Genomic DNA, 13665 nt, shown 5'->3' with positions numbered 1-13665 from the left:
TTTTGCTATTTGCAGTTTTAGGGAGTTTTGTTATAAACCGCGAATAGCAATTTTGTGACCGCAAATAACATTTCATATATATATAATAAAAAGAAGAAAAAAAAAAAAAGCAGCTCGCGAGCTGGCGAACAATTAATTTTGGGCTCGAGCTCGAGTTCGGGTCGTTTAGCACCCCTAACTCGAGGGTGTAAGCTGTACTTATTGCCCTATAAAAAAATCTCTCCTCGACTGAGTGGAGTGAGTGAGTGATGAGAGAGTGAAGAAAGAATAGAATTTGGCAATTGGCATGTCGGAGCTTGACGGTATAGAGCTCTCCCTGGACGATTTCAACTCTTCACTCCCCTTGAAGAAGGTCCCTTACGGCGACGTTTTCGAGGCCTCCCGCGCCGGCGACGTCGACCGCCTTCGTTACTTATTGGACTCCGGTGTCAACGTCAACGCCCGTGACCAATGGGACTCCGTCGCACTCTACTACGCCTGCCTCGCCGGCCATCTCGACGCCGCCCGTATGCTTCTCGAGTCCGGCGCCATCTGCTCTGAGCACACCTTCGACGGCGACCGCTGCCACTACGCCGCCCTCAATCTCAAGGTCCGTAAATTGCTCAAGTCCTTCGAGGCCCGACCTCCCCCTCTCCAACCCTTGCAGGCTTCTCTCAGAGACACTTTCTTCGCCTGCAATTGCAAATCCAACCACCCCCAATTCTACGCCAACAATCATCATCATCTAATTAATCCTCTTTCGCAAGGTACACACACACGCCCGATTCATCTCATTCCTCAGTTTTCCCTAATTCTTCTATCGAATTGTTGATTTTTAATTTAAGAAATCAATCTTCGGCGTAGGCGTAGGTAATACATCATCAAATGGTGGAGAATCCAGTTCGAGCTACTCTCCCCCTGATATTGTATTTTATGTGCACGGAAGACCCCTCGAAGCTCACAGACTCATCTTGGCTGCCCGATCCCCATTCTTCAAGCAAAAATTCGAGACTGATTGGAGAGAGAGGAAGGAAGTGCGATTCTCGCGCGAAAGGCTTTCTTATCCTTCACTCTTTAGCCTTTTCCACTTCTTTTATTCCGATAGGCTTGAGGTCGCCGTTGAAGACATGGAAGATCTCGCTAGAATTTGCCGTGTTTGCAAGTGCCATTCTCTCCAAATTCTTGTTGAGAAAGAAATAGTTCATCAACGACACGCAGAGTACAAATCCCTTAGAGATATAGAAAACTCTCAGAAGAGGTTCATCTTGCAGGGAATCTCCCTTCCTGAAGAAGATCGTCTCCCTGCTGCATTGAGTCGATCCCTCCAAATCTCTCTTTCCAATTCCTCCAGAGGAAATAATCTAGATATTGTATCTCTTGTTGGTTCACTCCAAGTCCAAACGAGTGATTTGGAAGATGATCTAGCTGATGTTTGTGTGAGGGTCGAGGATAAAATATTTCGATGCCATCAAGTTATCTTAGCATCAAGATCTGAATATTTCAGGGCAAGATTGTCCCGAATGAAAGATTTTCTTCAAGGAAGAGAAGACTCCTTATTACCTGACCCTACTCTTCCATGTCTTGAAGAACATGACCTGAGCAAAGAGGCTTTTCAGAAAATGATTGAATACATGTATGTTTCTTCTCTGTCTCTCTTTCTATGTCATAAATAAATACACGCAAACTAGCTCTAAACATATTTAAAACAACATGGCTTTTAACCTGTTTCATCTTATTAATAACATAAAACATACTTTGTTGATTCAGGTATACTGATGGTCTGACTGACATAGACCCTGATCAGGTGTGCTTCACCTACCTACAACTCCTTGCACTGCATGTTTTTTTATATTTTTTAATTGTATTGAATTTTTAATAATTATTATTAATGTGCAGGCTGAAGAAATGTTTGATGCTGCTTCAAGATATCTATTATTTCCTCTTAAACGTGCAGTAGCTGATGCTCTTCTACCCCAACTAGAAATGGTTTCTCTTGCAGAATTATGTCATTGGTTGCTATTATCTGACATGTATGGCATCAATTATCCCCTTTTTCACCAATTTATTCAGTCTTTTTGATACATTAATTAATTTTTAATCTATTTCTGACATTTGAAGGTATGGGGTCTCCAAGATTCGCGAATATTGTCTAGATGCAATGGCGTGCAACTTTGAGACTTTTGCTGAAACACCGCAGTTTCGGGCAATGCTTTTGGCTTTGCCACCTCCTTCTGGAGATTCTTCGCTTCGAACAACGGCCCCAAGTGCTCCTGGAGCTGAGGCAAATACAACTGAAGGAAATGTCCTCGATGATTTGAGAGAGAAATGGCTTGAGGCTGAAGGTGATGAACTTGACAAGAGGGACGAAAGTGCACTGCTTTTTGACAAGCGACTTGAGATGCTCATGCTTATGGCTGAGCAGGAGAAAATCTCTTGAATCTTCTTCTGGAAGGATCTACTCATACTTTTCTTTTCGTTTGCAATATGCATTTGGTTCGCAGTTTTTTTGTAGTGAAATGGAAAAATAAGTAATGAACTCACCACCAAGGCAATTCTGACCATAGCTATCAAATTTTATTCCATGATCACAAAATATTGTTTTTATTGTACAAAGGAAATACAGTATATTTGTTCTCTAGGGGAGTGGCAAAACTTATGACACACAAAACATCTCAAGGAGAATCTGTTCTACCACTGTCAGGCCTTGAATGTAAAATAAAATAAAAATAATTATAATAATAATAATTGTGAATGGCAGAAAAAATTGTACTAATCTTTTTCATCTGGTGCTGGAGAATCATTATTGGTGTCTTGATCCTCAATCGACAAATTAGAAATATCAACGGTTGGAGTAATGGAGTCATTATCCGCAGCTTCAGGTTCGGTAGGGGATGATGGCTCAGAATCTGCACCCTTTCTTTGCAGGCTCCAGAACATTATGCTTGCTGTCAATGTCAGTATCATTTTCTGGTTCACCTACATATGTAATATAATATAATAAATACATAAGCTAACTTCTTTGTATATATATACATGTGTGTGTACGTGGTCGTTGTTAAAAGAAGGTTTGAAACATACCTCCATGATATCCTCAGGCAATAGAAATATGGTGCATCCAAGCTTTCGGGCAACACTGATTATATATGTTGCATTCAACTTCTTATCCTCATCTGCAGTTACAATATTTCAGTTTCACTAGTCAAAAAAAGGCAGAAAACTCGATTGCATATATGTAATTACCGTTTTCGCCCTTTGTGACGAGTCCCCAGTTAACAACCCTCGGCTCTACGGCACTTAGTAGTTCAAGAAAGAAAGTCCCATTTGAAAGGCTTCTATCCTAAGAATGATAAAAAAAAGATAAAAAATTATAATAATAATAATAATAATAGTAAATTGTTGAAAGATGGAAGTTTGAGGATGAAATTAGTTACTTTGAAGCTTTCCATTTGGGAAGTTCTGCCAGATTTCTTGACTTTGTTGTTTGCCCAATTTAGTATGACAGAATCAGTTATCTCCTTTCCTTGTGAATGAGACCTCAAGTTCTTGAGCAGTTGGAGCATTGTAAATCTCATTAACTGCCATAAAAAGGCTGCATGCAACAAACTACATTAAAAATTACTCCGTTTTTTTTACAGAAAAAATGAGACAGTTGATTGATTATTTTACCTAAAATGAGCTTCTTGTTTCCCTGCACAATATCATTACCAGCAACATTGACAAGGGAGAAGTTGAGTTCTTTGCCAATGCTCACAACTTGGTTGCAGTTTTCGACTTTCCTGAAAGGCATCTTTATCGGAGGTTTTGTAGCCAGTTTCCAATTTACTGAACCTGGAGATATCTTATCAAGAATTTCCAAGAGTACCCATCTGCAACGCAAAAATCCAATTACTATTATTTTTTTACAAAAAGGAAAATTAAAAAAAAAAAAAAAAAAAAAAAAATAGGTCGGCCGTCGGTCAGACCCTGTCCTGATATCCTCAAAGACATTGTTGATGTAAGAGTCGATTCCTAAGCTGTTAATCCAGAGGCGGAAGCATCTCTCTTCACGTGAAGTTTCAGCATCATCTGTCATTAACTCTGCGAACGATATCTTTTCGTTGTCCACAGATAGTCCATTTCTGTACGTTGATACAAATATATATATATATATATATTTTAATCATTTGTTTGTTTAAACTTTCTGTACGAGAGAGAGAAGAAAGGAAGGAAGGAATTACCTCTTCTGAAAGATTTGAGCAACAAAAGCAAGATTCAAGTTAGTGGAGCCTTCAACAATATCAATGGGAGTAACATATCTCTTGCAATCAAGCTTCTCAGCTTGCTCAATAACCAACTTTGCTCTTTCAGTTGGATCTGTTGCATCAAGTGTCGATCTTGTGCTGAATTCTGGGGCTAGTGCATTCAGCAGGTGTGCATATGCTTCTCCGTCCTGCATGCACACGTACGTACGTCGATCATATTATTTATAAGCCCAAACCAAAAGCATATATGCACCTCTCTCCTCGACATCATGATCAAATTATTCAGTACTTAACAACTTATTGTTGTATGTATGTTATGTTACCTTTAAATCTGATGAAAAATTGGTGACCACCCTCTTATATCCGGCTTTCTTCAGATGAAAATTCATCCATTTCAGTAGAACTTTCTCCGGTGCTAACCCAATAAGCTCTTCCACATCCTGCATTTTTTTTTTAATTTTTTAGTTTAGGAGGAACGAACCCGTAATTAGAATGAAGTAATAATCATATTGCAAAGAATAAATTACCTTGCTATCCTCCACCAATTCAACAAGTTGTGGAGTATTCTTCAGATTAAGGTCAGCCAACATTTGTATCTGAGGATTTATTTTCCATTTCAGCATATCTATATATATAATATAATCATAACAGAAATGGAAATGGAATGGAATATAATATAATACCTTGATTATTTGAGAAATCAATCCAAGAACTAGATGTGGCTGTGGTGGAAAACATAACAAGATTAATTACTATGTAACTACATTTATTCGAAATAACTGGAAATTAGAAACAGCATGCATGCATGCATACTCATTAATTACTCACTCTTGCTTCAATGAGATCCTGTGTCCCAATATTAACCACAGTACATCCAATTGCCTTTGCAGAATTGAGGCACAGAGTATGGTTTTCGTTCCTCTCCCATGGATTTAGCACCGGTTTTGTATTAATTGCACGCTCGTCTATAGTACCAGGCACAGCTACATTTATCAGTTTACTGCACAAACAAATTATATAATTCTTAATAAATAATACATTTTGTCTTCTATTAGTATGTATATGTTTTCATGTAAAAGAGATTACGATTATTGGATACCACAAAAGAACTCCGTCTTTGGCCAAGTCAAAGAGAGAATTTGATGATGGATCAATAGGGAGATACTTATTCAAGAAGGAATCTTCTCCGAGAAAGCTGTTGATATGGGCAACGTAAGATGACTTCTCTGATTCACTGATTGTGTGGCGAAGTGTTGTTGTTGAACTTTTTAGGAACGAAGACGAGTTTTTTAGGAAAGCAGATGCCCTTTTCGAACCCCCTACTTTTGCTTTCGCTCGAGCTTGTAGGTTCAAATATGCCTCCACATCAATCATTACAAAATATATTATATTATTGATCGAACGAAACGAAACGAAACGAAAGATGATGAAAAAAGAACAAGGTCGTGTACCCGAAGGAAGGATTCAAAATCAATTTCTTGGTCAAAGTCGGTAGACGATTCACTCAAGATGTCCTTGACCTCGTCCTGTTTTAAAACATCGACGATGGATTTCAACTGCACCATAATTGGTGGCAAAGCACCCAGTATAACCTTCCCAGATTGATTTCTTGCTGACACAAACTAAATAATTAAGACAATAATATATCATTGTCAGGATCTAAATATATATTTAAGAATATTTTCATGATGAAAAGAAAAATAGAATATAAGACAATAATAATAATGTAAATACTTTGGATTGAAGAGTTCGAAGCTCGACTTGAGTAAATTGGCTCTGAAGCCAAGGATCGGAGACGAGAACTCCCACAAAACCCGACATTTTATTATTTTCTACTTGTCAATCAATTCAAGCTTTAGCTCACTCCACCACCACCACCACCACAGAACACACCACAAACACCTAGTACAAAACTGAGGAATGGATCCACAAACAAATTAAACATTAATTTTGTAACAATCAACAAATTGAACAAAAATAATAATAATAATCTCCCCAGATCTCATATATATATATATATATATATATATATATATATATATATATATATATATATATATATATTCATGTGATTATGGATCGGTTTATTACAAGATGCATGCATGCATGTATTATTTTCTCCACACAAAACATAACAGTACCTTTGGGGAGATGATCACTGATCACCAGATCAATAACGTTGACAAAAGAAGAGAGAGAGAGAGAGAAAGATCGGAACCGTTTAATTAATTTAATATGATGGTTGGAATCAAATATAAGTCGTTGCAGTAGAGGCGTAGTTGAAGACAATCAAGAATCCCATAATTTTGTTTCACTTCCTGCAATTGTGTGTGTGTGTCGGAAATGGCAAATGAAAATGCAAATGGAAATAAAAATGAAAATGAAAACTAAAACTTTATTCGGAAGGAGAAACTAACGTTTTGCCATACGGACCCGCGAATTCTTAGGGAGGCAAATTAAAGTCATGATGTACATGATCGATCATACACCTTTTCTTGTCTCTATTATTTATCTATATACATTTTTCTATTCATTACTTAAAATAGACTAGCCCATCTCAACATGGAATTTTATTCAAAAATATTATTTTAGTCTTATTCTTATAAATTAACAAATATATTAAACAAGATCAAGTAATATTAAAAAAAAAAATTTTGCTAATTATATATTATGAATGATCAAATCAAATACTCCAACGAATAAACTAAACAAAATTTCGAAATTGAAACAAGATCACCAAATCATTTATATATATTTTTATGTTTACATAAACCAATGTTCTCTTTTGATCATGATTGGTTGGAATATATAGAGGGCGTTTGGCTTCAACAACTTATAACAAATTTGTGAGTTTATAAGTTCTTTCAAAGTGTTTTGTCAAATTTTCTAAAACTATGTTAAAAGTTAAAAAATAAGTTTGATTTATTCTTGATCCTTTGATAAGATGATAACAAGAGTGATGTCAGCCATGTTCCTTCAGATCAACCTCCAAGCTCTCCGGAATCCCGATGCGCCAATGTACTGAGAAGGTTTTTCGGCGTAGAAGCTCCGACTATCAAATTAGAGGAGGAAGAAAACCCTTTTCTAAAGGGTTGTCTTTTATTATAGGGTTAAATATAAAAACACATTGTACTATGGACTTTGTATCATATACTCTTTGTACTACACATAAATACAAAAATACCCCTATCGTTACATTTTTTCAAAATCTGACGAAAATACCCCTTTATGTTATAGAGATATCTTACCTTGGAGTCGTTTTGCTTTTTAGGGATTTCAGCTTTTGGAGCCGTTATCAATGGGGTTTTAGGTTTACTGGAACCTTACCTCGCTTAAGAGTTAAGATGTCGATCATTTTGTATCTGGGCCTTAATTTATTTTCATATGGGCTTAGCCCATATAGCCAAAGTCATATTCATCGAGCGTGCTCAATATAATTGATACTTATAACTTATAATTAATTTTTAGAATATTGTTAACATCTCAAATTTTCGCTAACATGTATATAAATCGACACGGTGATATTTTTCATTTTTAAATAAAGATCCATATCATGAATCATGGGTTAATTTGATGCTATCTATATATAAAGTATATATACCGGTTGTGTTTTAAGTTGATTCACAAAAAGGCCATTCGAGAAGAAGAAAAACGAAAGTGAGACCAGAATCAAGTACTTCGAATCCATCTTTTCTTCTTCAGTTATCTCTGCTTTGCTTCCTGCTTATTACCCTAGGTAATTTATTTTACCTGTTTTTCAGATTCCATTCTCGATTTATTATTTTTTTTTCCGTATTTATTCTTCTTCTATTTTTTTGTTCGTTTCAACATAATTTTCGGGTCGAATTGTTTGTTGTGCATATGTGTTAATGAATTGATATTGTGATGCTGTAGATCGTGCCCTGCCCTCTAAAATTGAGATATTTTTTTTCCCCTAAAAATTAAGAATAACAATGTCGCGAGAAAGAGCTAAGCGGATTGCACTTGCACCGGCTCAGGAGGTAGGAGTCTCATGATTATTCATTCCCCTTTTTTAAATATGTGCTGTTACTGTTATTGGATATAATGTTGTTCATTTGCAGAATATTGACAAGATTAAGAAAGTTGTAGATGAAGGAAACTGCTATGGTGCTCAGCAGATGTATAAATCTTTTGGTGCAAGGTATGTTTTTTTACCTACTATTTCTTTTCTTTGTCTGTCTGATGTATGTTCATATTCTTTCTTTTAATTGGTTGCAGATATATTTCAGGGGATAGGTATTTAGAGGCCTTGGATATTTTCCACTCAGGTGCCTGCATACAGTTAGAGAATGGGCAGGTCAGAATTTTCTTATTTTGATGTTTTCTGACGCAACAAAATATTGGATTCAGAGTCCATGTCAGTTCCTCATAAAGTTCTAACCTTATAACATCCATAATATCTCGAGTTTCATGCAAGAATTTGTAATGGATAAATGGTATTACAGAAATTTCATCAATACTACACATATATTAATCAGCATGGTAGTTTTGGTTTGCTTCTATTAGGATTTTCAAGCTTCATGACTTTGTTATTTGATTAGAACGGATGAAATAATCTAATCACCTGTTATTCCTCAAGTTCAATTTAAAAAACTTCAACTTTTTATTTTCTAGGTTACTTGTGGAGTTGAGCTCGCTGTCTTGTTTGTTGAAACACTTGTTAAAGGAAAATTTCCTTACGACGATGATACTCTTGGTCAGTTCCTTCTTTTAAGATTGACTTCTTACCGCTTTCAGCACTGGCACTTTATTGACATTTTTGTATATCAACTTTACATGTTGGACCACATTTAGTCATACATTATTTTAGTGAAATTAATATATATTAATTATGTCCCCGTACTATTACATCTTTGCTTAGTTGTTCTGGGTTACGCTAAGAATTTGGGCAACATGAATGACTGCAGTCACTCTGATGCTTCACTATTAGTTATCTACTAATAATCATTTTCTTGTAGGTGAAAATTTGTTCTAGGATATGTGTGGGATTAAGAGGGTGAGGGGGGCTTGGAGGGGAAGGAAGGGGCTTAAATCAAAATATCAAATCCTTCCTCTAGACTAGAGGCACATGGGATTCTCTATTTTACTTTCGATTTTTATGGAAGGAAACTAAAGGAGTTATATTCTGTTTGTTTTCTATACTAAAGAACCATCAATGTTTAAACATTGTAATAGCAAAAATATTGCCAAGTTATTTAGACGATTAGGTATGTGTTCATGCTTAATTTGCTCATCAAGTAATAAGTACGAGCTCCCATCGATGGGAGATTTGTCACTTCTAATATGGTATAAGAGGTTCTGGAGTTGGTATAACTCTAATGTACTATTATCAAATCACTGCTTGGAAATCTACTCTGTTACTTGAAATAATCCTTCATAGGCATTTCCGAACTAATAACTTAGTACTCTGATTGGTAACTAGTCCTTTGTGAAATAGCTGATCAACATTAATGCTGGCAGTATTTGAGTTTGACCAGGCAACCTCCAAAGCCTTTTCTATCGTAACTTAATAATTTAGTTCTATCTTATATATGTATGTGTGTGTGTATATCTGAAAAGTCCATTTCAGATCGTATCAGGAAAATATATAAGAAGTTTCCTCGGATATCTGTGCCACAGCACTTGGACCTAGCTGAGGATGATGATATGCAGGGACTTTCTGAAGCTCTTGGAGCTGCAAAAACACGTGCAGAGGGCTGCTCGTCCTTTTTGAAGGCTGCTATAAAGTGAGATACACTGCTTCATTTTTTATGCTATAAGATACTCCCACTTTATCTTTTGGAGCAATAGAGGATAATTCTGAAAAATAATTGCCTCTAGGATCTAACTGATGCAAGCTGTTATATTTCGGCGGCATAGATTAACTTATAAAATAGAGACCTCAGAAATTGACAACATTTGTGGACGATAACAATTAAGAACTCTTGCCTTTGTTCGATCATTGAGTGTCTAGCTGCGACCTTTTTTGGAATATTTTACAAGGGTTCATAAAGTTAGTTGCTTGGGGTTTATATCTAGAGCATTTTATTGGATTATGTATGAAATTGAAAATGTGTTACTGGATAGCAAATTTGTGGAAATAAGTCGAAGCGCGCATGTCAATGTGTGAAATGAGAATGAGAATAAAAAATTGCCAACCTAGAGGTAAAATATCCTAAATACTTCAACCGTTGTTTGACTTTTGCATTCCTTTGTTTTCAGCGTCGCATGGAACTCTTCCATTGCCTTCTTTCTATCTGTGCCGCCAGATATGAGTAATTTGATTTTGATCATGCTAACCTTATACTGCATATTACAAAATATGTGAAAATATATAGTTACTTTTTTCACATAGTAACTAGCTCAGAAACGAACTTTAGCCCTTTGATAGGGATCACGGGGCAGCAGCGTCGGATACCAGTACTAATCGATGTATTCAAGAATGATTAGTGATGCAGAAATGAGTTTGTTGTTGTGTAGCAAAACAGGCAGCTTCTTGTTAACAGCATTTTATTTGAGTAGTAAATCGCTCTTGTTTCTCAAGTCCTCTCTTATGAAGAAGATATGCAAAAGAAATCTCTTTTACATCTTCTGTTGAGGACTAGAGTTGAAGAGGGAGTGGCAGATTTATCATTTATCATGTGAAACAATTATTATCATCCATCAATCTGCTTGAATCCTAATATAAAATTCTGGATCTTGGGAAGTCAATTTGGTTTGCAATAGCTACAAGTGATGACATTAGTGTCTGGTTCTGTAATTTTTATGCTTATTGTTGTTTTTAGCCTGAAATGTACTGACAAAATTGTTCTCTTCTCTATAGATGGTCTATTGAATTTGGAGCACGTAAGAGCGGATCTCCTGAAATTCACGACATGCTAGCTGATTACATATATTCAGAATCTCCTGAATTGGTATATTGAATTTCACCATTAGAGACATCATTTTTTTATGTTTATTATATTGCTAACTATGCTTCGGTTTAACGGGCACTATTATAAATATTAGCAATTAAGTGATCATCATTCAGGAGCCTGGTGGTTCCTTTAGGATTGATGCTGAGTTTATTCATTGTGCTCTAAAATCATGTCCATTGATATAGGATATGGCCAAAGTGTCTTATCATTTTGTTCGAGGGAAGAATCCAAAGAATTTTGCTTCAACTCTAGTCAATTTCATGGGCAAGGTTCGGCCTTCTACCTCTCAATTTTGAATATATATTTTTGAACTGAAAATTTGAAACTTATTGACCATTCACTCTTTTCCATATTATAATGGAGAACATTTTTTATTTATTCTAGCTTATGTATCACTAATTATTGTGAAATTGGAAAGTCTTCGAAATATAAATTAAGATTAAATTTATATATAGTTGTACTACAGTTGGGCTTTCGAATACTTATGTTGAAGGGCGCTGAGTAGTAAACTATAATGTTATAATCTTTTCAATTACAATTTATTTTATGTATTAAGTCTTTCATATGGATCATGTACCATTTCTAATGTTGATCGATCTAACTATTATATTTAGCATACAATATTGATCTATCTTGAAACTTGAAACTGTAGTGTTATCCCGGTGAAGATGATCTTGCTGTTGCACGCGCTGTTCTGATGTAAGTTCTTTTGGTATTAGAATGACTGTAGTCAAAAAGTTGATAGTAAGAGTTGTACTTGTCCCATGTATTTGATTAGTAACTCTGAACAAATATTATTTTTTGGTATCTATGATGTTTGCAGATTTGCCTGTAGTCTTTGATCAACTAGGTCAACATAAAATTCACTGGATTGGATCCTGTTTATGTGATTCACAATACTTCCCAAATTGTTTTTTTGGAGATGTAAAAGGAAATTGGTGAATAGTTAAAAAATTCACTTAGTTACAGATTATTTTGAAAATAATATTCTAGTAATTTGACTAGATGGTAAAAATTAGAGAACTCTTCTCTAAATATTAATCCAGACATTAGCTAAGGATTTTCAAATTCAAGTATTCTGAAACTACTTAGGAGACTGATTCTTTGTTGGCACTTATTGATCTCCATATATTGATATATTGCATCAGAATTGTTCCGTATGTTATTTTCATGCAAAATAGAGATAAATAAAAGCACAATATTTGATGCTTCAAGTCTAAGGGCTGACAACACACTATCATATGCTTAAATCTTACTGGATTCGTAGCTGTCCTTTCTCAATGATCCTTGGCTTTGGATATTTTTTCTTATCAACACTGTAGACTGTAGAGGCACTATTTGCTGTCACTTGCTCACAGAATTATGTTTAGTTGGCTCCATCTAGATCTCAGAGATTTAAAGAATCATTATACGACCTTTGTTATATCCTTGGTGCTGAATAAAGTAATAATAATTTAGGTTTCTGCTTGTTCCCTTGTTGCTTGAAGCCTTCTAGGTATTTATTTAGCAGAGATTCATGTTAAGGCAACTGTAATAAATTAAACATTATTTTCTCCTACATAGGTATCTGGCTCTAGGTAATCTGAGAGATGCTAATGTCCTTATGGATGAGATGAAGAAACAAGTGCAATTTCGAGAGGTTGATTTCCCTCGATCGGAATTAATGGAGCTCATAAGTTATCTTCTAAAGACGTAAGCAGCATTGATTTATTTTTCTTCTTTCCTTGATGGATATCATTTCATTTTGGTAATATGCCGAAATATAGGAAGCTAAAAAATCAAACAGGCTCTCAAGCCTGTAATCGGTGAGACGAAACGGCTAAATGCTTGAGCATTCTTTCCATATTGTAATGCAGGTTGCAGAGAGATGCTTTGCCTCTTTTCAATATGTTGAGACAACGGTACAAGTCTAGCATAGACAGAGAACCTATCTTTAGTGAAGTATGTAGTTTATAGTCCTATCTTTAATGAAGTATGTTTTGCCCTGCAAGCAAATAGCTGACTGTGCAATTGCACGTTTCTACTTTTGTTGACACGATGGATTAGTTGCTTGATGAAGTGGCTGAGAAGTTTTATGGAGTACAACGTAGAAATCAAATGCCAGGAATGTTTGGGGAGTTGTTTAAGGTAATTAATACCACCTCTAAGGTTTATTTTTTTAATTTCAAATGAAGGCAGTGTGTTTTTATTTTATTTTTAATACAAGTACCAAACATTGTACATGTTAAATACTTACACAACTTGGTTCCCTGTTTTGCAGATGATGTCAGGAGATTAGTACCTTAACGATGTGCATTACTATGATTAATCCAAAAAAACTGTTTAAATTAAACTTATATATTTTTGTCAGTGTCATGGATTAGGAAAAAAAGAATGTTGTATTTTTATTTTCGGGTTCTTACTTGTTATTTATGGAATGGATGTATCTTTTTCTGGAATTTGCTATATTCCTTTCAAACGTATCGGTCTCCCCTGGCCATCTCCATGACCTGAGAACAAAAATTAGAGATGATATATCAATCAGAGTT

At 35.4% G+C, this 13665-nt stretch overlaps 3 protein-coding genes across 4 annotated transcripts; 2 read left to right on the top strand and 1 right to left on the bottom strand.

Annotated features, from left to right (window-relative positions):
- Nucleotides 1-163: 163 nt before the first annotated feature.
- On the top strand, nucleotides 164-2572 carry LOC105951877 (ankyrin repeat family protein). 2 transcript variants are annotated; one of them, XM_012975341.2, is made up of 5 exons: nucleotides 164-746; nucleotides 844-1612; nucleotides 1747-1783; nucleotides 1876-2009; nucleotides 2098-2572. In XM_012975341.2, exons 1-5 carry the CDS (start codon nucleotides 287-289, stop codon nucleotides 2414-2416), a joined length of 1719 nt encoding a protein of 572 aa, XP_012830795.1. In that variant the 5' UTR covers nucleotides 164-286; the 3' UTR covers nucleotides 2417-2572. The 2 variants fall into 2 exon arrangements, with proteins under 2 accessions (XP_012830795.1, XP_088683629.1); XM_088827503.1 differs by having other exon boundaries at nucleotides 227-746; nucleotides 850-1612.
- On the bottom strand, nucleotides 2532-6703 carry LOC105951878 (fimbrin-5). The gene is made up of 16 exons (XM_012975342.2): nucleotides 6638-6703; nucleotides 6362-6538; nucleotides 5955-6133; nucleotides 5672-5842; nucleotides 5320-5579; nucleotides 5049-5220; nucleotides 4904-4942; nucleotides 4748-4816; nucleotides 4544-4660; nucleotides 4197-4408; nucleotides 3942-4097; nucleotides 3646-3845; nucleotides 3411-3568; nucleotides 3220-3316; nucleotides 3058-3149; nucleotides 2532-2955 (listed from the first exon to the last, which is right to left on the bottom strand). Exons 3-16 carry the CDS (start codon nucleotides 6039-6041, stop codon nucleotides 2749-2751), a joined length of 2037 nt encoding a protein of 678 aa, XP_012830796.2. The 5' UTR covers nucleotides 6042-6133; nucleotides 6362-6538; nucleotides 6638-6703; the 3' UTR covers nucleotides 2532-2748.
- Nucleotides 6704-7686: 983 nt separating this feature from the next.
- Nucleotides 7687-13575, top strand: LOC105951875 (golgi-to-ER traffic-like protein). The gene is made up of 13 exons (XM_012975339.2): nucleotides 7687-7956; nucleotides 8115-8221; nucleotides 8303-8382; nucleotides 8460-8538; nucleotides 8856-8937; nucleotides 9811-9967; nucleotides 11044-11134; nucleotides 11323-11406; nucleotides 11790-11836; nucleotides 12701-12829; nucleotides 12994-13078; nucleotides 13184-13264; nucleotides 13398-13575. Exons 2-13 carry the CDS (start codon nucleotides 8174-8176, stop codon nucleotides 13413-13415), a joined length of 981 nt encoding a protein of 326 aa, XP_012830793.1. The 5' UTR covers nucleotides 7687-7956; nucleotides 8115-8173; the 3' UTR covers nucleotides 13416-13575.
- The last annotated feature ends 90 nt before the right edge of the window (nucleotides 13576-13665 follow it).

The sequence above is a fragment of the Erythranthe guttata genome, chromosome 13 (genome assembly GCF_056151865.1).
Source record: "Erythranthe guttata isolate IM_541 chromosome 13, IM_541, whole genome shotgun sequence".
In the NCBI taxonomy this organism is placed as follows: domain Eukaryota; kingdom Viridiplantae; phylum Streptophyta; class Magnoliopsida; order Lamiales; family Phrymaceae; genus Erythranthe; species Erythranthe guttata.
This window is presented reverse-complemented; position numbering and strand designations above follow the sequence as displayed.